Raw genomic sequence first — 24,687 nt, forward strand, 5'->3', positions numbered from 1 at the left:
TTCTGTAAATTTACAAAACATTGTGTCCTCTCATCTTTAAAACTGTGGACATTTGCTGCTTTTCTTTGTCTTGAAGGTAGGTCTGAAGGTAGACTAAAGATTCAGGAGGGACACCACCTGGGGCCAGACAAAGACTATCAACGTCTGGTCAAAATTAAAATCATCTTTACGTTCATCCCCGAACAAACTGAAAGTAAAAAGTGAGGTGAGTCTTACTTGTGGAAAGCCGTGAGTCTCTTTAGAGTAGATAACACGTTGTAGATGTCATCGTCATCTGCCTCCTCAGCCTGCAGTGTAACAAACACCAGTTAGTGCATGAAGACTGGACAAGTACTGAACTGTACTAGACAACGACTCCAAAGCAAACACTGCCGCACAACCTGTTCAATTCCATACATTTCCATTTTCCTGATTTTGGATTGACAGCCATCACATGTAGTTATCAGATGTTTAGAGAACAGTGTGTGGGGAACTGGAGGTGTGCCGGCCGGTTCCACTAAAGCCTTGTTTAAATTATGTACAATAGAAATCATATTTTGGGGTATTTTATCTTCTTTTAAATAAAAAGGAGAGAAAAATGACAAATGGGAGGAAAGGAGTTCGGCTTGTTTGAAATCTAACCTGGGATGTTGTGGTTATATGTATGTGTCTTGTGTTTTTCTTATTATTTTTCTGTGCATTTTGAGACAGAATTTCTTCAGCATGCCACCTCTATCACCAAAAAGTCATCCCCATCATACCTCCTGCAGCAGCTCTTCCACCGAGTGTGAAAATCGGTCGGTCATCTCGTCGATGAGCTGCGAGCGGGCGATGTCCACGCGGTTCATGATGGTGTATTCTTCGGAGCAGAGGATGCTGTAGGTCTTACTGCAGGCCTCGAGCACGTCGGTTTCGATGTGCTTCTCCACCACCAGACGGATCTGCTTCAGCAGAGCGTCCAAGTGCTTCTCCATGCGCCCGGCGCTGTACACGTCCAGGTCGAAGAACTGGGGGATCTGCAGCAGGTTGGCTACCTTCTCTGAGTCTGCCTGATACTGTGGGTAAGGAGATAGAGACAGAGAAGACATGAGGAAAAACAGTCACAAGCAGACGAACGACTCATCAATCAACAGCCGATGCTTTGTTTCTGTTTCTCAGTTAGTGAAACGGTCAATTGCATTTTAAGTATTTAGCCAGCAGTCTAGTCCAGAGTGAAATATATTCAATTACACCACATAAGTAATACTTGGATCAATTATTTTCGACAAACAGATCAGTCACCCTGGCACTCATCTATCAGTGCCCGTTACTGGCCCCGTGCCGGCTGCAGGCTTGAGATAGATAGATGGGAAAGTCTTACCTTGGACAAGAGCATGGGCAGAGCCATGATGAAGTGCTCTGTCAGTTTATTCTTATCGTCTATCTGGGTCTTCCTCTCCTTTGCTGTCAGCACCTGGACAAAACACACACACAACAGCTGAGGTCAAATGTTGCTGGGATGTAAAATACAGGAAGGAGAGAAGGAAATAAAACTGATTGTGTGAAAAGAAAAATGTCCCTTTCCTCTAAGATCAGAAAGGTTATATCTGCAGTGAGCGTTATCAGAGACAAGGCCTGAGTCTTTTATGTGTTTTTGGATTTGACATCTTTCCATGAATAAACAGGATGTCATTTTTTTCTCTTGGCTTGTGTTTAAGTCAGAACAGATGTCTGAGTCATGCAAAGAGTCATGGATGTCATATTCACACATTTCACCCCTATTTCAACTGGATCAATGGTAATAATATGGTTGTACTATAACCCAGTTTGGCCCTCGAACAGAAATTCATATAAAAAATTACATCTGAACAGGAAGTGTGCGGTATTGCTCCAGGCTTGTGCTGGCAGGTTTACATTCACCTGGTGTCTCATATTCTATAAAAATGTATCACTGAATATCACGGCGTATGTGTGTGTACTTGACCTACCCGTTTGCCGGTGCCCCTGCCAACAGGTGGGTGTGCCTCTGCTGCCTGTCGGATGGTGCACACCGTGAGCTCTATCAGCGCACTCTCCTGTCGGTCTGACAACACTGCGAGGACGGACAGAAGAAAAGGAGAGATCGTAAGAAGGATACAAAGAGAACAGAGAGAGTTCATAAACAGGCAGAGTTTCAAGAAACTAGATTTTATTACATCATCTCTTATAGTTGGAGTGGTGAAGTGGTGTTTTGACATGAAGAACGCCCAAAGCCAAGACCTCAGGATCTGTGTGTGTGTGTGTGTGTGTGTGTGTGTGTGTGTGTGTGTGTGTGTGTCTTACCCTCCTCTCCCTGCACAGGCTCCTCCAACAAAAGTTCAGTCATACACTCCCAGTCTTTCAGCAGCTCCTGAGAGCTTTCCCACAGCGAGTCCACAAGGTAGGCTGCATGCTCATGGAGCTAAACACACACATAGAAAGACACACACATATTCTTTTAATTTGCGTTTTTGTGGCAATTGTGAGAAGAGTTAGAGCTGAGTCAGTCTGGATCATGTGTAAATAGTAAACTGTGAGTGTTACCTCGCTCTCCAAAAAGAAGAGCACCAGCATGCGGATGAGATTTCCATTTGGACTGCTCCTCCCTCTGCGCTTCGCCAGCGCTTCTTCTGCCTGTGGGTCATGACGACTGAACAACCTGACAGAGGGAGGGAGAGGTTGAAAGAGCGAGTCAGAACAGAGGAGAGACACACATGAATTTAACAACAGAGAGGGATCAGAACTGTTTCACCAGAAACCTCGAACATTCAACATCTCTAAAAATAAGAATATGGATTCAAGTAAAGCCCTCAACACTTCAAGGACAAGGAGACTCACTTCCTATGCAGGAACTCTCCGGCAGCAACAGCCACAGGCCGGTGGGCAGAGTAGACCAGGTGGTACACGTTCTCACAGTCCTCATTGGACAAGGCGTCTTCACTGCCCCTGAAACAGACGATCAATACGAGTTACATACAGCCGACGCAGCGCATCACTAAAAGGTCAGAGAAAGTTGACGATTGACCATTTTCTCTCTTTCTTTATTAGATCAAGCCCAAATGAACCAATAAGAGAGAAGTGCAATACCCCAGAGTTCCATGTGCATCCATGTGAAAAGAGTTACTCACTGCAGAATGAGTGTGACCAGTCGGATGGCCTCCACAGCCACATCGTACTCTTTATCCAGCGTCATTGAAACTATGCGGTCCTGTCAAAACAGACACAAGTGTTCAGACTAAGAAACTGAATAATGAGCTTGATAAGAAAAGATCAAATCAAATCATTACTCAGTCATGAATCAAATTTTCATTCTAGCAGGTGTTACCTTGAAGCGGTTGGTGAAAAGCTCTAGCTTAGGGAACAGCTCTCGGTTTGTGTACAGGTTCTGCAGAGCCTTCAGGCACTTGAGACGCACTTCTCCTTGCTGAAAACGCGAGAGACGATTAAGAACCTTTCCAACCAAAGCAAACCCTGGTGGGATAAAAGACCTTGTGTTCTGAGTTTGCGTGGTTGTGTGACTCACCCTATCGTGTAGTGTCCAGCCAACATATTTCAGATAACTATCATTAAGAAAAGCGTCACTGTACATCTTCATCCACACTCCAATCTCTTCAATACAGATGGCTCTGATCTCTGCAATCGCATCCCTGAGAAGAATCAAGCAGACATGTTTGACCATTAGTTTTTATTTTATTCAGCATAAGATACAGGGCTTACTTCCACACGATCAAAGAGAATAGTTGGCACAGTGTAAAACAGCAGGCTGCTGTGACGCATCACTACAAGCATCCACAGCAAAAGCACAACTTTTAGAAACTGCAACATCAATAATGAATGAACAAACCTGTAGCGGTGCACAAAGATTCCCTTGAAGATGGAGTTCATCATGTTCTCTATTTCATCTTGGTTTTCCTGAAGCTGAAAAGAGAAAAACAAACAAGCTTTAGCAAATCTTGCAAATGTTTTTGATGCAAAGCAGAGCTCCAAGATCCAGGCTAAGAATATGATAATCCTCAATATTAGCATCTCATTTTGTTGGAGAATTTAAGCATTTTCTACCGAGGTCATGAAAACATTCAACTTCAACTCTATATTTGCTGCTGATGAACCAATAAGATTACTCTAAGAATACTGCAGGTTCTTCACCACACTTGTAAACACCCTTAATTAAATAATCAAATCTGAATAGAGTCACATCCAACATTATCCCACCTCTTTCCTCTTCTGTAGCAGCAGTTCCAGCTTCTCGTTGGCTCGTTTGCCGGCTATCTTGTTCCTCTCCGCCTCGTACTGTCTCTGTGTGTTGTCTTGATGAATACTGAGGTTCAGCGCCACATTTACCAGTGCTGTCATCAGCTTCATCGCTACGTTAAAAAAAGGAATACACACACTTCAGACATTTTTTAAATATTAAATCACAGTATAAAAATAATACGATTTAGTGGTTTAATTTTAACAATTGTGAAATCAATTGTCAAAAAAAAAAAAAAAATTTTGTTGATAAGAGCTGAATGATAATAGCTGGTGCCATTACCTGCTAACGTGGAGGTGTGTCTGAAGGCTCGCACTTGGGAGTCAGAGAGCCCGGTGAGGAGGGAGATCACGGTGTCCATCATGTACTCGTCGTAGATGATGCTATACTGACACTGACGAATCAAAACGCTGATAAACTCGCAGAAGTTGTAGCGAAACTTCTTCCATAATGGCCCCGGCATGGTGAGAGGATAATCTCCACTGTCCTGTTGACGAAAACAAAAAGGATCAGAGAGGCTGTGTCCACCTTCATCTGGTTCCTCATCCTGCTGAAGTGTTTTTGACCCAAACTGAATGTTTTTTCCATCGTTTACTTCAGTGTCAAAGTTGCTTTGAAGAAATTCAAACTTTAAGAGTTTCAGATTTTGATTTACAAGTGATCTAATCTGATTTGTGTCTTGAGACTGTTTCATAATTTGCTTCCATTAAACCATGAAATAAAGATCCTCTCAGAGGCACAGATGCTCACAAGTAGGGACAATGTTTTCAGTAACATGGACACTGTTGCTCATTGCGGCTCCTTGTTACAATTTTCTGTTTGGGATGGGATCACATTTGTTCCCAATGAAGGAAACTAGAGTCCCTTTCATCTCCTCCACCGCTGCTATTTGTTTGGTATTCTTTGTGCTTTTTTTGTAGCGTAATGCCTGGAATGTGTCATGTGGTGAGAAGCTGGTGAAAAACGTGCAGAATCAAAACTCATGTGAGAGTGATTTGAATTAATTATTGAATATCCTTTTTTTTCCACATGTTTTCTGTCCGAACCTTGAATGTATTAACCAACTGATTATAGCTGCATGTCTGAAATAGTCAAAGTAGTATTGAACCCATTTGGAGAATCCTGGAGAGGATTAATTCTTGCTGTGAGCAGAACCTGAGGACAGAACACACTGGCCCTGTTCAGACCCTGAGAGATCGGACCACAAGTGGACAATGTTAAGTAAGTGTGTTCACTTAAAATGTGTCCGGAGTAACCACTTGTGATAGGATAGAATTTCCCTTCCCTATATGCAAATAAACAAGTGCGACACTTGTGTTGAGGAATCAGGAACCAAATAATGTTGTTTTTACTCAGTTTGAATTTACAGATGTGTCTGCTGTCACTGTGTGTGTGTGTGTGTGTGTGTGTGTGTGTGTGTGTGTGTCCATGTAAGAGAAAGGTAGCGGTAGAGAGGAGTCAGGAGGAGATGAATAAATCTTGTGCTGTGAAGAGAGATTTTGTTTACATACTTAACTTTATTTTATTTAAGAAAAGTATAATTTCATATCATCATGTGGGGGTGAGTGGGCAGTGAGAAGTGAAATAATACGTTTGAATCATTGTGAAACTGTGGTGTAGGTGATGTCAGCGGTGTAGGTGGTCCTTCGCTCAGACCACCTCTCCACATGTGGTCAGGGTTTGGGCATTAAGCATCAAGAACATCTGAGTGCATTGAGACTTGATGGATGTTAATGCTAAGTCTGAACCCCGGGGACAGACAGGTGATATATTTAGACAGCTAATGAATACTATACTGCAACACCTGACATTATTTTCACTTGAATGTTGATGATTCTCTGTGGCAGAGGCAGACGTTTACCTCATCAAACTCCTCCGTCATCTTGCGGATGATCTCAGCGTTCTGCATGTTCCTGAACATCTCGATCCTCACAGTACCTGGTTACAAAGAAATACACCAGACTCAGAGTTGTTATTCATGCACACATAGAGATGGTTTACAGTGAAGCACCATCGTAGTTACACTGAGCTTGCAGAAGTTGATGTAGTCGTACCTTTGCACCCCGAACACTGGATGAAGAAATTGATGAGGTCCAGCAGCGCCAAGTCTCTGTCCTGTTTGTACGATTCGATCCACTCGTCCACCACAGACTGTTCACACACAAACACACACAGAGCACGAAACGAACACACAACAGTGAGAATTTTAAAGGTTTCCTTCTCCGCTGAAGAACTTTTTCACAAACTCTAACCTGCTACACTGGAGAGACAACAGACTTCAAACAGGTGCAAACACAAACATCCACTGTCAGGACAAACTTTTAACGTTGTATGTTTCTGGAAATACAAACACGACTAGTTCACCCACCTGCATGGCACTTTTTCCCAGTTTGACCACTTCAAACAGGGTAACAGGGTCTCCGCTGTCTCCATTATGTTGAGCCACACCATTGGCTTTCCCTCGCCCTCGCGCTAGTCCCACTGTTTTGTCCGCTGGCGTCTTTCGAGGCTTCTTATTGGATGTCTGTGGGGAGGGAAATGCCAATTACACACTAAGGAATGAATAATGAAAACACTCATGTTCACAATGACAATCATATATACACAAACAAACACAGTATACACAAACACAGACTTCTACACAGCGGGGGTGTAAGAGCTTGTTTACTTGCTTCTTCCAACACACACTTGCCAACGCACATCTTTGTCCGAACACACACTCATACCGCGGCTTGTTTTCCAGGCCTCCCTCTTTTCTTCTTCCCCTTCACCTCTGGATCTTCTATCTCGCTCATGCTCATACTCAAGCCCACTGTGTCCGTGGCCCCAGACTCATTGGATGAGTCCCTGAAAGAGCAAAACACAAATGATTCATGTGCGATCAAAGCTTTATTTTATCCACAGAGCTCCATCAGCTCCAAAATGACTGATGATTATCTTCAAACACATGTTTTCACATATTCTGCAAAAGTAAAAATTTTTTAACTCGACCACACACACATCTGAGAACCATTCAAAATCTAAAACAAAGGTTTTGGTTATAACGAAAGTTTCAATAAAGGCCACAGGAGTTACGAATTTTCTATTATCTACATATTCTACATGAATCTAAAACTTAAGACCCTTTTAACACGTCCTAGACTTTATTTCATAGCCATTAAATATTATTGTTTATAATTATTATATATTTTTAACATATTATGATATGGTTTTTATTTAAATGAGTACAATATGGGCAGTGGCAGGATATGGATACAGTAACTTGCCCATTATGAGACAATGTGTTTCACTCACTGTAGGACAGGGAGCTCCGAGGTGATCATCCTGGCTGGACGGGGAGGTGGTGAGTTGTGTGACTGTGGTTGTGTGCGTCTTCAGGACTGAGTGTGTTTCCAGTCCAAAGATGGACGTGCGAGATGGCAGATCACTTGAGGGGGAGGGGGGGGGGCAGGTCTGGAATGGCAGGGAGGAGAGACTCCAGGACGGACGACACTCAGAACTGGCACTTAACTCTCTTCAGCTCCTGAGGTAAAAAAAAACAAAACAAAACAGAGAATAAGAGGATTAAATTTAAAACTGATGATTTCACAATTTAAAAAAAAAAAAAAATTCCTCTGCATGCTTTACACATTAGAACACACTTTAAAGTTCGTATTGATGTCAGTGTCACATTTGTGAAATGTCACAAAAAGCAGAGAGAGAAGCTCAATCTTTCACTGTGATGGATCAGTCTGTGGAGGTCAAAGTGGGGAGAGGAGGACACCAACTGGTCGCTTTGAGAACTACAACAGCAAAAATATTGAGAGGATTGGCTCACAGGAGAGTTGTTGACACATTATTTCAAAAACACTCACATTTACAAATGCATCATAAACATGATCAGGTTCATATAGTTTTACTCAAAATTTCAACATGTGACATTAAACAATTTTAATTTCCAGTGTCCGTTGTACTATTTTAATTTTTGTAAAAGTAGACGTGTAGATAAAAAAATTAGAGACACGCTGTGACTTCATCGAATTGCCCGCTGGGTAAAAAGAGAAATGGTCTTTTAACATGATTCCTGGCAAAATATGACCCAAAGTGTAAACAAATCCCAGGTGCCAGGAATGATGCAACAAAATATTTAAAAAAAATCCCACAATGCCTTGTTGCCATTGCTGGAAATGTGGATAATTTATTTTTCTAAAAAGTGGCATCAAAGATAATTATAACATTAGTTATTGACCTGCTCATCTGCTAATGAGAGCAGAGGTGGAGCAATGCCGCTCTTGACCACAAGAGGCAGTATGATCCACAAAGTCCTCTGCCCAAAGCCTATCTGCAAACTGCTTAATTGGGTTTTAACTGGGATGAGTGGGATTAGAAAATTCTAACTAACGCTCATTAAAGTCAGCGCTCAGTTCCAGTCCAGTTCTGTTCACTTGACGAGTGGTTCAGGGCTTTATTTTCCCCAGAGTGTGTGTGAGTGTATTCGTGTGTGTTTGAAAGTAGGTCTGGGCAACAGTAGGGGGCAGGCTAAGAGAGTGTGTATTTAAATACTCTCTTCCACAGTGTTTGTACTGAGGAGTAGCAGGGGCATACACACACAATGCTCTCTCTCTCTCACACACACACACACACACACATATACACACACTGTTCCCACACAGCCAGCCCATCATTTGAAAACATGACAGGACTGTGGGGGAAAAAAGTCAACTCAGGCTTTTCAGTCATTACAAGCCCAGAGTTTCTTTTTAAGGTCTGAAAGCCTGTGTGATATTTAGGTTATTGTAATGATATTTGATCAAATCAGAAGTTGCCCTTTTCCGAGGCTCCACAGTGGGAAAGCAGAGCCCACAGAACGGGTTGAACAGGTGTAAACAGCAGGGACTTCACCTGCCTGCACACATCTAAGCCTCTGATGAGTATTGGCACTTGATATCAATGCACAGACATAAAAGCTGCAAAAGCATTGAGAGGCAAGACTGTGCAGACGCAGCTGCACATGTTGTACGAATGGTGAGGGAAATAAACTGCTGACCAGGCTTAAAACAGCATTCGAAAGAGGCGGATCACTGCTTGACAAGTGATTTCATGCAACCTTAAGGAGTTTTTCTGCATGAATAAGATGGGTGTCAGAAATACAAAGGGAGCAGGGATGTATCTGCAAAACAGGGTGAACCAGGAGAAACTTTGCTGTAATTCAGGCCCGTTTCGACTAATGTGCAAATTCTAATATACAACCGCTTTAGATGCTGGAATATGGGGAAAATTACAGTATTTAAATACCATATAAATATACTATATGTTCAAGTACATGCAAATGAAGGTTTTAAATGTATAAATAAAGTGGGTGTGAATAATATCTTCCATGCAGGCTTTTGTTTAACAGCACTTTCTAAGGTTAAAGATATTGAATGTTAAATAGAACAGGAAAATAGCAACATAACTTTTCAAACATTTTGAGAATGTAAAACAAAAAAGTACTTTATAAGTATTGACTGCTGAAATTTTTTTTCTCACAGTACATACAGTACATAGCCGGGGGGGGGGGCAAAGACACAGTGCTATAAAAAATGGAGGATTATGGGACATAGGGATGTTTTCTGAACAAATAAACAAACAGATGAAAAAAGACAGTGAAGGTAAACAATGTGGAGACAGGGCCACGTGGGGAATGCCAGAGGGTCTGAACAGAAATAGAGTCGAAAACAAACCACAAGGAAAACACGATGTTTGGTCTTTGTCAACTATAAACTACATTCACAGTCTTTCACTTCCCAGAGATGTTAATGTGTCATCACCTTGTTTAATCTTGTCTGTAATTATCTTGAGTGATGTTCATTTGCGGTTCATTCCCAATAAAAATTAATTCATGTGGTTTAAATAAGCAGCTCCAGATGACAACAAAGCACAGTGAAATCATACTGTTCCTCCGATCATATATAACTGAGACTTGTAGTCAGCACTTATAAATCGATAAATGAGAAGCAATCACAGCAAAAGGTATTGGATTTAATCCACAGTTGTACAGCTGGAGTGTGGGACCAGGTATGCATGTGTGGAACTCCAGACTGACACAGACCATCCTTTTAGCGTGAACGGAACCATGTTTATGTACGTGTGCACGGAACGAGCATGCAACTCTCAGCTGCCACGGAACACTGACCGCTTCTGGAGACCCAACCTCCACCATCATCCCTCTGTACATGTCACAATGTTATATCTCATCTTATTTTTCCCACCAACATGCATCTATGTTCCCTTCATTGACAGATTGAGATGTTTTTTCTCAGTCTTGATCTACGCATAGAGGAACAGGAAAAGGCTGTGTGTGTGTGTGTGTGTGAGAAAGCTATGGAGCCTGCCTGACCGGTTACTGACCAACAGCTAAATTTATCCCCAATACACATTGACTTTCCTCATTTTGTCAACACACTGGCTCTCTCTCTCTAACACACACACACACACACACACACACACACACACACACACACACACACACACACACACACACACACACACACACACACACACACACACACACACACACACACACACACACACACAGATTGAAGCAGCTTCAACAGGAGGCTATGAATAATTTGCAGCGAATCTACTGAACTCTTCCTCAGTTTTGGATAGAAGCTGCCAAATGCATTTACTTTGCACCTCTCTCGTCCCTTCCTCTCTCCACTCAACGGCAAGAATGAAAATAAACTGTCCCATTAAATAAATATCAATTTTAAAACAGCAGAACTATGAATTATACATGTCGTCTTTTCTTGTTTGCAGTCACTTCGATACACTGCTCTTTTGAACTGTGATCATGTGAATTTCTTTTATTGCTTCTTCACAGCAGAAGAAAAGTACAATGATAACGTGGTTGTAGATGGCAGCTGAGCTGTGGCGTCACTGTAAACTGCTGAGCATGTGTGGTGATGCAGGTTAAAGAGGAAATGCTTATGCTTGGTTTACCTAGCTGCCGAAAACCCAGAGGCATTACATTTACTATCAGAGAAGCCCGAGATTCACAGTGGAGATGCCACAACCAGTGAGTTGAGCAATTAATTAAGAGACTATGTTGCTCTAATCTAACACAAGACAGTTCCATGTTTTCTGATTCACTCTTGATCCACTTCAAACAGTGAGTGCATTTTTCAGCTCTTCATTTTGGCAAGTGGACCAGTTTTCATTATTGCAAAGGAGAAAAGCAGCCGCTGCATTCAGCTGGTGAAGAGCTGATACAGTGGTGTGGAGATCCCAGATTAATTGAAACAGTGTTTAGGAGTAAGGAGAAATAATGAAAACTTAACTATCCTCATTAAAAAACACAAGGAACAACGGTCTTGTTTTTCTTAGCAGACATGAAGTTTGTGCGAGTCAAACTCAAGAATATTGCAATTTTTCCAGGTTGACATCTTCCAAGTGTATAGCATTGACTCTATTGGATATTTTACTGTCGGAGCTGCCAGGTCAGCATGTGAACATTAAGTCCGTCCTTTCAAATTTCAAGGAAATGTCCTGACCTCTGTGGCTGCTTTACTGTGGTGATTGGCTGTTACTCCTCTGGTGGCTGCTTGGAGGGAAGCTGCCCTACATCATTTCAAAACATCAGCCCAGACATTGTAGATGTTGCCACAAGACTCTCTGCATGTGTAGATTTCTTCTGACAAGACGTCAAAAAGTATCAGGAGAACTCGATCTCTTATCCAAATGATTGAAAACTTCAACTGCGGACTGACACCAAATCAAATAATTCAAAAATAAATAAAATTGACTCACAGCCCAGTTAGAATAATAAAATGTAATTAGGCCACTCCACAGAAAAACTGGGCAAACTGAAACCGTCTGATTTATGGGGAACATTATGAATAAGTGGCCATATAAAATTCAACATGCACTGATTTCTCAGTTTGCTGGTTGTTAAGCTTTGTGACTTCATCATTGTCTGAGCTGCTTACACCTATAAACATGTCCTGGGTTTGAGTTTAATTCAAGTTGCAACCACAAAACTTTATTTTCTAGGTGGTAAAACATTTATTTAGTGATGAGATATTCAATACATAACGGTGGCCACTTTTTTTAAAGAGAGCTGCGCTCCAGAGTCAAGGCCATGTCGTTACGAGGGCTGCGTCAGAGGCATTGAGACAAACCCTCATGTTAACTATCAGTGGTCTGCGACATCACTTCAGCCACAGCAAGAGTGTGTGTGTGTGTGTATGTCTACTTAAGAGAGAGCGCAAGACAACGAGCGAGCATCTGAAAACCACTTAACATGCATGACATGTTCTCGAGGAGGCAGGCCTACGTTGCTATAGCAACTGGTGTGGGTCATAAGACCGGCGCTGACGGCATATTTGATTGGCTGAGTGGAGACAGGAGGGACTACGAGGTGGGGGGGGACAGTAACAGATCCAATCATGAAATCTGACTTGCACACTCTTACAGGACCCCTGTAATGCTGGTGAAAGTTTTCAGATCAGCTTCATCCTCCCTAATCCATCAGTCTGGATTCTCCTCACAGACTTACATCAGATCAGTTTGTGGTGTTTCCTTCCATGGCAAAGAAATCCTGACATCAGAAAGATGCTGGAACCTCACCAACTGAGCCAAACACTCAAGAATGAACGTATAAAGTATAATCTGTCACTGCTGCCTACTTGGTTCAACGTGCTCAGTAACAATACAAAAATGTAACCTATAAGCAATGATGGCCATCATTGTTGCCTGGTCTGACTCAGTTTAGGAGATTGTTAGCTTCATAACTGGCAACAACCCTCTGAAAACTGAAGTCTTGCAAACAACATATGTCCCTGTTTAACTTGACTTTCCAGAGTGAAATACTGACAAATTGTGATATTTCAGCTAGCTCTGGCTAACGCTACACTACGGAAACACTGCTGTGCTTCCTCCACTGTAAAAGCAGCACATGCGTGTGGCAATACAGCGCAACACAAGTGCAACTGCCGTCATGAAGTGGCCAATAAGAAGTGTTTCCTGTTTTATTTGGGGGAAACTAATATACTTGACATGGTATCGGACTAGTACATTGATTTGCGTACTCACCAATGCCCAACCAATTATTTTCAGAAATCGGTCTCTTGTAAAATGCTCAGTAATTTTTATTTCATTAACACAAGAAAAATTCAAATTTTATGGTCACTTCACCACCAGAGACAGAAATGTTATTACAATACAATATACAACTTGTTCTCTAGAAAGAAAAACAAGTTCCAAAGTCGAAGCTTTATCACCAGGTTACATCACTGCGCTATAAACAGAATTATGCAGGTTATATTCAATGGATGAATACACAACCTGATAATGTGATGTACCCACGCGATGCAGTGGTGCTGCAACAGTTAATTGATGCAATAGTGTGCAAAGTAATAAATCAGTTCCAATGCCAGAGGCTTTAGTGGCGAGACAGACAAAACACCTTGATAGAAAATGAATCAAGTTCCCATCACCACCTCTCACCTAAGCTAATGTCTTTCATGATCACTTCATACTTCATTCGACTGAGAGAGAGATTCTGAGGGCTAAAAACAGCCGATCAGATTATTTTTCAGCTTCTTTCTTTCTCATTTCTCACAAATATGAAATTAAAAAACCTGCTCCTGCCTCAAGGCAGAAATTTCCCACAAGCAAATGTGTCAATTATGAAAATGACTCTTTTGTAAAGAATACTATTACAACATAACCTAACAATGGAAACAACAGAGCTCAACAGCATAGCTACAAATCCCATTCATTTTATGAAAAGAGATTCTGATTATCAGCCGTAATATTGTATATATCCAAGGTTACCACAAGATTGTCAAACAATGTGGTTTGCTATTGTAGAAAAGAAAAGTCTGTATGATATCAACTGCTTTTAAGAAAAAAGTGTTTTATTCAAATGGTCAAGAAGTATTACACTACCCACAATCCTCAGGGGTCATAGAAACTGGTTGGGGGAGCTCACTGTTATCTTGGAAATGTTTACCACATCTATGAACCCATCAAACGATGTCGGCTACAGTCGGATTGTTCAGCGTTACCCCAGATCACTATACTGCACACTGTATGAAACTCTATATACATAAATGAACCAAACTACAATATAATGAAACACTACATTAATAACGTAAGTCACAACAGTCGTTGAAACGGGATGATTCTCAATGATTTCTGGGATGCCAATTTTCAAATAATTCTGTACACAGTCTTGTATATTTGCCTTTTTGCAAAGTCCGAATCGAATGTTTTATATTCAAGATCCATCTTGTGGCTGGTCGGCCTGGTTCCAACCTTAAAACTCTTTTTACGAGGAGTTTCTGGAACGTCGATAACAGAGAGAATGAATGGGAAACTTCTTTCTGGAACCAGAGCTGCTCTAAAAGTGGCCGGTCAATGTCGCGCTCTATAAAAGATGCTCACACAATAAAACTACATGCTACGACCATCAAACCCCCCCCCCTTGCTCTTCCACAGGGAAATGAGATGGTGACACTGGTGCTGGTAATGATTCAGCGTCACCTGTTCATCAGCTTCATATACAGCAGAGAGACATCTCCACATGGCAGATATGACACAATAAACGGGGTTTGCAGCACTAACAAACAACACCTGAAGCAACTCTCTAATGCAGAGTTGCACTTGGTTTTCAACACTTTTTCCATTCACTTGCTTATAGCAACACAACGAGGATTTAACAGGTTGACATTTGCCTTCACCTGCATTGTGCACGGTCTTTTTCTCTGCAAATATTAAATCTTTCTTTCTCTCCCTCTCTCACACACACACACACCTTCCCTGCTGTCGTGGTCCCTGTTGGCCGATTCTCTGATTCTCCTTACAACAGTAACCTGTGATGCATCTGCTATAATTGGCCACAATCTCCAGAGACTCCAGTGTAGTCAGCCCCCGTTTCCACCACTGAGGGCTACAACTGTTCAGCCTCTGAGGCAGAACAACACAAGACTGGTTTCACAACTAATAATACCAGGTGGGAAAAAGCAATGAATTTAAAAAAGGGTGGTTACCCCACGTTACTGTACATGTCCTATGCGGTCCCATAAATAAATCCAGATGAGATCTCTGTGCTATTTATGTGTGAAGTCAATATTATATGATATGAGTCAGTGATCTGATGCTAGTGGGGAACGCTGGGTTTTAACAAGTCCCACTATGGCCACCTATGAGAGGAATATGTAAAAGTATGAAATGGGATTAAGTCAGAACAAAGTTAGCAGGAAAAAGACCTGATAGAGATGAATGACTGCCCAATGCTCTGAAGTCCACTATGCATTATTAATATAAATCATTGTGATTGTGCTGGTGTGTAGAGGTTTAATAAAACAGCTGGTTAGGACTTGTTCTGTCTACCTGTTACCAGCTGTTTGCTAGTCAAAAGCTTTACTGTGATGCTAATTGAACCTGTTTATCCAGTGTCGGTGGAGCCAGTTAGCAGGTAGGTGTCTGGCACAAAGCTGAGAATCAAAGTGAGCTGCTGGTGAAAGAAAGGTGGGGCGATATGGACACAGGAAAGTGAGGTAGGGTGTGGGTGCTCCCTAATGTTCCTCCTGGAATACGTGCAATGGCTTTTAGAGCCAGAATTATAACTAATAATTGAGTGAAGATGATCCCCACTCTACCCATTTATGAACAATTGAGTCCTCCAGAAGTAACTTCAAGAGTCTTACAGGGTGGCTGGGAGAGTAAGTGCAGACTATTTTCCGCTGAAAACTTTAAATTTAGTATGAAACATTTTCTTAACAGCTAACCATCTCCCTACCTAATTAATAGAGAGTTAATATGAGAGGGTGTACTTACCCCACCATCAATAAGATAGGCAGACTCTAAATGTAGGTCTAGACTAAAATTCAGTAATAAAATAATATTGCTGGCTTTGAAGTAAATAAAAAGCTGGGTAAAGCCACTTAAGGGAAAAGCATCCTCTCTCTTAATGAGCTGATAAGTCCATAATCAAAACAAGGCAATAAGACATTGTAGTAGAGGTGACCGGCCCAAACTGCAGACCTATTCTTCTCCCTTTACACTACAGCCACAGGCTCAGCACATGAACCACTGCAGAGCTCCAACTCACTGGCACAAGCTAAAGCTGCTTAACTTTGTTTCTGCAGGCTCTGTGCTCTACAGCCTCTGACTTGCGGAGCTGATGTTACATTGAGCTCAGACTGAAGTGGCTTAACTTTTAACACTGTTTTTTTTTTTATATCTGTGTCACTGCATTCACAACTGGTCTTTATAATAAGGAGTGGAAGGCAAAAACTGATTGAAGGTTCTGTCTGCACAAACAGATGTTAACTCTTCTTTACGAGGCTAGTTCCCTTAGCAACATGCCCTGTACAGACCTCAAATAAGCAATATGCTGTTTAATGGCTGTTTACCGCTCTTATCTTTAATAAAACAATTTTATATATATATATAATTAGGTTTTGAGCTTTTGAGGAATCTGCCTATTAGCCTCAGCCTGTATCAGTGAGCATAAACCAGGCTGTTTCCTCTCTTCCCCAAACAGATTGTGGTCTCCTCATTAACGTACACTCAGTTGTCACTTTAATAGGTAGACTCAGAAGACATCCACACGACTATGTCTTAATTTTAAAATGCAAGCAATGCTTTTATTTTCTCCTCGTTCTTCGTACCTTTTACTTCCTCTTTTCAAAGCAGCAAACACATTCCAGAGATCAGTTTAGTTTCATAACGATATTTTAAAATGAAGACGTAATAATATGGATGCAGCTTAGCTAAAACACATGCAGCTGAGAACAAAAATACATTTATAGCCTTCAAGGGAGGATTTATAACAGGACTGTTGTATTAGAGTGGATTGGTTTTAGCAGTTTTTTGCTAAGTGTTCCGAAAACTGATGACTGGAGTGTACTTTTACCACTTCACTTTTTTGAGGTTAAGGAGGAAGTGGCAGAGAGAGGTGTCTTATCTCTACACTAATCTGTGGTTTGTTCTCAAATTGTACAGCTGAAGTGTCAGAGGTGAACACAGGGCGCCCGAAGGTAGCGGACCGGTTCAGCCACGATGAATTTAAATGGATTCAATTAACTTGAAACTTGGTGGACCTGCTGACTTGAGGGATCATCCCGTGACTGACAAGAATATCCTGAATACACTGAACTCAACTGAACAGATACCTCAGACTGTACTGTGAGTGAATGCATATGTAATGTATGTTAAATTGCTGTTGAGTTTTAAGGGAAAACAATGCTTAACCAAAGTGTGAACAAAAAGGTGCTTTAAAATATAAAAAAGATTAATAATATCTGTCAGAATGGAATTAGTGGTTTCCTACAAATGACAGAATGGAGAGCTGACAGAATATAAAACAGGATATGAGTAATTGTGTGCAACACCTGGTTAGATTTCATGCAGCCCTGCAGGCATCTACAGTTCAAGTGTCATAAAGTTCATCGCAGAAGCTGAAAGTAAGACGCACAGGCTGTGATCAAGGCTGAGTGACATAACAAATCTTTTATGGGATTTTAGATATCACTTTAGATATGTTTGGTTTACCAGACAAGCGGAGAGAATAACGATCAGATTAATCAACAATAACAATAATTATAGTTTTATTGTCATAGTTATTATCATAAATCATAAAAGCTTTAACATCTCTTAGTATGCCGTACACTGGAAGAAGAAAAATATAATGAATTTCTTTAAAGTCACATCCATTATGAATGCAGAACTAAGTGAGAAGCTGTAAGTACATATACACAAATATAATTAAGGGAGAAGCACTCACAGGAATGGATTGGGATTGCTGTGATTGGTTCTGACTTACATATGATTTACTTCTACAATCAAAAATAACAGTAGCACTGCCAGTGATCACAAACCACTAGAGAAAATAAATCAGAGGATGTTGCTGTTCTGTAAAACACTGGCGCAGGGCCAACATCCAGTCAACAGCTCAACTCTGAACAAGCTGCTTGGTTTGAACATTCTTGAGTTGCAGTGGCAACGAGGTCCAGCCAATAATATGATTAGTAAAACATGTCAACTTTAAATATTTCAGTCATCTGGGACCCTTTGTCTGCCTTGTCACACCAGCGACATCTGTGCTGAAAATACTTCAGCCAGGAGTCCTGCTGCATCAGATAGGACAGCGCTCACGCTACATGCTGGTATCTGATTGAAACAGACACAGTTCAGATCTGCAAAATACATCAGAGAGGAAGCGGGAGGAAAAAAATCATAAAGCGGGACAAATGCAGAGGGAAAAGTAAGAGTATCTTTCAGATGTGGTTTTAGAGGCTTTGACACTCAGAGGAAAACCAGAGACACACAGAGACGCCTCTGAATTACTGAAAGGTCAGTGTTCACCTTTGAGTATGTATGCAATGGTGTGGAAATGTTCCCATCTGGTAGTTTACTTGTGATGCCAGATATTTTACAAGACATTAATAATTAGCCTAATTAGACTGAGTCGGTCTGCAAGAGTCTAATTTGTTCAGACACATTGACATAATGATGTAAAAGGTTTTTTTACATTTCTCATAACAACATAAAAGATGTCTGTGCATAACTCTGCACCGCTATAAAAACATAGACCCTGCTGTTGTTCAGTTGGTGAACAGTCAAAACATCCATAATGTTTTTAGCGTCCTTTGACACTTAAACCTTTTCCTTGTCAGTCAACTTTCATCTTGTCACGTGATAAAAATCTGCTACTCTGATGTAACTCTGCTGATGTATGGGGGAAATACCTTCACTTTATAAATGTAGCATCAGTGAAGAGTTTTTTTACTTGATGAACGTGGGTACTACCAATGATACACAAGTTTTACGTCTATAGAACAATTAAACAGACGATGGAGCCAGTGAACAAGTTATGGAATCGCTTTGTACCTGAACACAATGTAACACCAACCACGGCAGCAAAGATGGGTAGATAGCAAGAAGGCAAGATGCTGCTCTTCCTCCATTCAAAAAGTCAGGCAATATATTTGCATGCTCTTGTTTACTGTGAACAACCCGATGAAAATAAGCATGATGGCAAGCATATGCTAGGACTGTGACAGTATGTATCTTTTCTAACCTCAGCAATTAAGCAACATACAACTGTAGTGTGGCAGTTAACCGCAACCTAAAATCCATGATGTCTTTAGTTCTTTCTCACCAGATATATACTGTATATATATATATACATACGGTTATACGTGACGCTCTTTCTTGGCAAATGCAGAAAGGCAGAGGAGGTAAAGCTCCAACTTGGTCTGATAATGTATTCAATCTAGCACCTGCCAGCTCCAATGAAAATGGCAATAAAGTGACATCAATGCCTTTGCAACCCAAGACAAAAAAATAATTGAAATGCATGTCCTTGAGTTCTGCACAATTCAAAATGGAATCGTTAAAACTGACTCAAAGAAAGCTTTGGGGCATAGTGTTATGTCAGCCATAGGTTAATCGTCCATATTCCTTTACATTCTATTATGCACACTTCATAGATCACCATAAGCCCAGCATCAGCCACATTATAAAAAGTTTTTATTACCTCAAATAACACATAAAAACGGTACTTTCTGCTCCTGCAACGATCCTGTGGCCGACTGCTTTCTCGTCTTAACGAGACGAGAGAGGCAAGCTAAAAAGAAACACTGAATTTGTTTATGACGTTGGAAGCCTGAAGTGGGAACTGTTTCGTTACATTATCTTCAAGTGTCTGAGCTCTCATGAGCGGTGTGTGGCCACTTGAAAGCTCCACAAACATGTGCAGAGCTGCATTTCTCTGAAACCTTTTGGATCAGATCTCATGATAGGTCATTTTCCACCGAATAGTGATTTCAACATGTCCCAGTGGAAAGATCACAGATGTAAATAATATCCTGGATTCCTGGTATTGTGCATAGAAGCTCACCGGGACCCTTGAATAGAACAGAGCTGTTAATGTCATTAGTTCCACATGTGCTTTTCCTTCAGTTAGGGGGTGTGAAGAAGATTCATCCTGTAAAAACAAGTATTTGTAACACTATCCTGTTTACTACTAGACAGGTGTATCAATAGTAAAGTCATTGGCAGAAATTGTAATAACTGATTCATCAAGTGTAATTTTTAGCTACAATATTGTAGTTTTGTTAGATTTTTTGGGGACTGCAGAAACTACCCGTAGTGACAAAATTGATTTACAATCACCCAATCACTTTATTATCTATATAAATACTGTCATGTTAACTCTGTTTTGGGCTCCACCAACTCTTCAGCTACTACAAACAGCATAAGGATCAATGAGAGCAAAATATAACCAAATACAAGAGTTGCTGACCTTGTCGTCTTTGCAACAGTTGCAATTAAATTCTGCAGATTATAAAGCTACGGCATATCCAGTGTATGTGGTGTCAAGTCATTTGCATTTTCAGGCTTGTCAGTACAGCATGTTATTTGGAATACAGATTGAAAATGCGCAATGTCTAATAATAATTTTTATAATACTATTATGAATAACTATTAAAAAAATTAATGAAAAACCAAGGCAAATATCTTATTGTTATTGGGCTTTTGGTGAGCGCTCTGATCAATATCAATACAAAGTCTGCAAAACTAGGAGGGACTTTCACAAAAAGTCACAAAAAACAGCAAGAATCTAATGAAACTGTTTAATGAAACAACAACAAAGAAAGAACAAGAAGAGGCTTTTTAAAAATGACACAACATTGAAGACCAACCAGAGCATGACTTGTGAACTTGAACCACAAACACTCCCTCTGGGCCACCGCAACGAACTGAACCACCACAAGAGTAATTGCACTTTATCATGCTGCCAACTTCCATACATACTGAGACCAAAGAGCCATGGCCTTGTAATGTGGAACAGCCTTGAGGCCAACTGTGGCTGCCTGGTTTAAACAGATTATGATTATGTCACACGGGAGATTACCCATCCGACACACAAAAGTCAGAGTCAGACACAGCCACGTACCCAGTGAACACACACACACACACACACACGCACAGCCATCTGTTATTGCCACTGTACACTTTTTTCTCAGCAGCACACAAAGCCTGATCCTTGCAAAAAGGAGAAGGATGATGTGTGAACTGCACAATCTGATAAGACCTCGGCTGAAAAATATATTTCTTTCTACGCTATCTCCTGAGAACTACCTCTGTGAATACACGATAAATAGATCATAAGAAAAAAAAGCAAAGGGCAAGGCTGTGGAAAGAATAAAGCAGAGAGGAGGCAATGTTTCTCCCCCCCTCTCTGTGCAATGGCTGCCTGCTTGGCTGCAGCTGACGCAAAATGGAGACGAGAGTGTGGGGTGTTGAGGTGGGAGCGAGGGGCAAATAGAAGGAGGGGGGAGAGAGGGAGAAAGTGTGACAGCAGCACAGAGGGGGGAGAGGGCAGCAGGAGAGAGAGGGAGGGAGGGAGGGAGAGGAGGAGAAAAAGACTCATTTGTTCTTCTCTCATCTGTCTGTGTTCCTTCTCTCACCTTGGCCCAGATTTGTGAGTCTGCCACATATTCACTTCTAATAGAGGAGCAGAGGGAGGGAGGACGGTGAAGGACGGGGCAGGACACACACACTCATAGAAACACACACAGACAGACACACACCCCTTGCGGAGGCTATTAGTCCCCTCACACCCATTATTACTTCCTAATGATCTTGTGGCACGTCGAGGATTTTTACTGGAGCGGGAGAGGCCGGCTAATCTGAGAAGGCAGATGTCAAAGCAAAAAAAAACTCCTGCCGTTATGTAGTCATAAAGTACAGGCAGCCGAGGGGAATAATGACTGCTCAGATAAAGACTGAGGCTGAGGGAGTCAGAAGAAAGAGGCTGTTGAACTTTGACAGAGGCAGATGGCTAATTTAAAACAGAGCTGGTGTATGCAGATCCCAGCAAGGTGTCAGACACAAAGAGAAGACAATGAATCAGAGGAGAATAAAGTGCATTAAATACTGTTTACATAAGAGGAACCAATCCTGCTGAGGGATGCACAATGGCTTTGTCTACTGGGGAGTGTTTAAGGTTCTTTAGACGACACAAAAACAAAGCATCACTTCTGAGTGTGATTTCCATTCAGCCATTAGTCAAATTACAGAAACATGTAATTGATTAAAATGTTATAATAGTTTCGTAATCTATGTCAGTAATAAAATAATAAAAACTTTTGCTTCACACAAAATAAAGTAGGGAAGACAAAATTACTGCGAGGCTATGGAAATAAATAATGGCTGTTGACAAAAGAAGCAAATGCTGCCATCAAGAATCTATAGTTCATTAACAGATGAGTCAATGGACAGAAAAAAGCAAAGGACTTGTTTAATCAGGCAAAAGTGCAACATTTTAGTGGTGTGACGATTTGCTGGTTTTTGTTATCGTTTTAAATTAAATAACTTTTGGTCATTCTGTGATGTCACCTTGTGTACTCAGAATTTGAATTTGTGGTGTACCCTCTTTATATACAGTCTATGGGTGTACCAAAGCAATGGTGCCATGATAATGACTAAACTTTGCATTGCACTGTATTACATTTAACAGGCTACAAAATAAAATCCTTAAGGATCAGAAAATTGTAATATTGTACTACTGTATTCATGTATTTTAAAACTAAATACAACTACACACTGGCAACAAGTACTATGATTTAAATGAAAAATGACCATAGAGGCTTCCATTCAATGGGTAAATTGGTTGTGGTACACTAAGGTCATTACTTCTCTACTTAAGTAAATTATGATAATGTTGTATAAAAGGCAATTATGATTTCAAACAGGGCTTTTGTCCACTTACCCTGACTGCAAACAATGAACAGTTTTAGGAAGCAGTTTGCACTGGGTGTGTCTGATACTGTGTTGAGCTGTTTGATTTTGTGGATAAAGCTGATAAGATAATATGCAGTCAGTAGGGGATAAAGAGGGAGGATTATGGGTAAATAATCTGTCGCAGTAAAGCGGTGCAGGCAGGGAAACCCTTTAATCCCCTGTGCATAGGCCAAGAGAGCAGATGGGATTAATGACTGAACAAAATCAAAACATATGTAAGATCAGTAAATCCAGCCCGTCACATGTCCACTTGTATGAGGGTAATCCATGCAAACTGTATATTTAAATGGATAGAATCAATATCTAGCTTAAACTCTCTAACTACTTATACTTTTTACATTGTAAAATATTTTTCCAGACCTTGTTTTCAGAGACTGTTCAGAGAGACTATCATTTTGTGTCATGGCAAGAACATTGTCATGATGTGTGTTGCCAATGCTAATAAAGATTTGGCAAACTACGTGAGCTCCCATTTGCCAAACTTTCCACCCATTTGCAGCTACTTCATTCCCGCTCTGTGCAGCCACAGAATTGACTTGGCACGGGGCAGCGAATCAATATTAAGTAAGAGTGTGTACAAATAGAACTGACCGCTGAGACACACACTGCCACAGCTGATGCTGAGGGGGTGCTACTTGCTGCTGCTTGGAGCAGGCTGTTAACCTCGCCTGTATAAATGACACCTAAAGGATTTGCGGGTCTGGTCTGGTGCCAAATTTAGATCTGGCAGCCGTGAACAGACATAAACTCCAAATTACCACTCAAATCCCAACCAGGCTAAGGCAAGAATTTATCTTATCCCTCAAACAACCACCCTCCAAGCCTCTATGAGCAGGATATCCATCTCTGCCTTTGCAACTGGAGGCAAAGCTAAATGCCTCATAAAGAGATCAATAATGTATCATATCCTCTCTAAACTACGGACTTCACTCCTGCAGGACACAGATATAAATTAATCTCTCAATCAATGCTCATACAAATCTAGGACTTTTATTTTACTACCATAAAGTTGGTCAATGCCCCGAAAAGAAATTCTTTGCCCCTAAGAATCAAGAAACTGACAAAAGTACACTATTTTGTGAGACAACTATTAGTTTTCTTGCCCATGACTCAAAGCAGATGAAAGTGTAAAGCTCTTTACACAGACACTCACAATGTTAGCGCTGTCTTATAGCCATCGTTTACTTCAATTTATTTCATTGTGTTAATTTTTTTATGTCATTTCCTCCATCAAGGTGCTCTTTAACATGACGAGATAAAGACATTAGCCTTGGCAGAGGTATTCATTCTCCGAGCCCCCTCTAGTACATTCATTTATTCTTTGTTTAATTCAATAAATCCTAACTTCATTTTATTTCTTGTGTGCATTAGTCTCAGCATTGAACCCTGTTATTGTCAGACCCTGTGTCCAAAATGTATATAATGTTACCATGGTTTTTTTATATTGTCATCCAGCATTTATTTCCAAAGAGTGCCTCACATGAGGAGTTATGCATATGCTTATAATTACATCAGAGTGCTAAACCATCATCTTTTAAGGGCTAAATAAGAGAGGTTGGAAACAGTTTTTTCTGATGTCGGCTTTATATCCTTGCAAAAATGTGAACACACAGGGACCTGCATCTGCTACTTCATGCAACCTTAAACTGTGGCCCTATATTCAGCGTGAGTGAAGT

The 24,687-nt window shown here is 40.9% G+C and overlaps 1 protein-coding gene across 1 annotated transcript in view; it reads right to left on the reverse strand.

Annotated features, from left to right (window-relative positions):
• The window catches only part of stag1a (STAG1 cohesin complex component a), a 37,404-nt gene that overhangs the window by 6,413 nt on the left and 6,304 nt on the right, over positions 1–24,687 (reverse strand). The window contains exons 2-19 of the mRNA XM_020098139.2: positions 7,523–7,751; positions 6,955–7,075; positions 6,597–6,752; positions 6,283–6,379; positions 6,090–6,166; positions 4,511–4,715; positions 4,189–4,340; positions 3,821–3,894; positions 3,500–3,623; positions 3,302–3,400; positions 3,105–3,184; positions 2,815–2,922; positions 2,521–2,635; positions 2,281–2,398; positions 1,947–2,050; positions 1,340–1,432; positions 741–1,034; positions 217–287 (exon numbers count right to left, since the gene is read on the reverse strand). Of these exons, the coding sequence (XP_019953698.1) occupies positions 217–287; positions 741–1,034; positions 1,340–1,432; positions 1,947–2,050; positions 2,281–2,398; positions 2,521–2,635; positions 2,815–2,922; positions 3,105–3,184; positions 3,302–3,400; positions 3,500–3,623; positions 3,821–3,894; positions 4,189–4,340; positions 4,511–4,715; positions 6,090–6,166; positions 6,283–6,379; positions 6,597–6,752; positions 6,955–7,075; positions 7,523–7,551 (2,117 nt within the window). The 5' untranslated portion in view covers positions 7,552–7,751. The remainder of the gene's footprint in view (positions 1–216; positions 288–740; positions 1,035–1,339; positions 1,433–1,946; positions 2,051–2,280; positions 2,399–2,520; positions 2,636–2,814; positions 2,923–3,104; positions 3,185–3,301; positions 3,401–3,499; positions 3,624–3,820; positions 3,895–4,188; positions 4,341–4,510; positions 4,716–6,089; positions 6,167–6,282; positions 6,380–6,596; positions 6,753–6,954; positions 7,076–7,522; positions 7,752–24,687) is intronic.

This window comes from Paralichthys olivaceus, chromosome 12 (assembly GCF_024713975.1).
Source record: "Paralichthys olivaceus isolate ysfri-2021 chromosome 12, ASM2471397v2, whole genome shotgun sequence".
NCBI lineage: Eukaryota > Metazoa > Chordata > Actinopteri > Pleuronectiformes > Paralichthyidae > Paralichthys > Paralichthys olivaceus.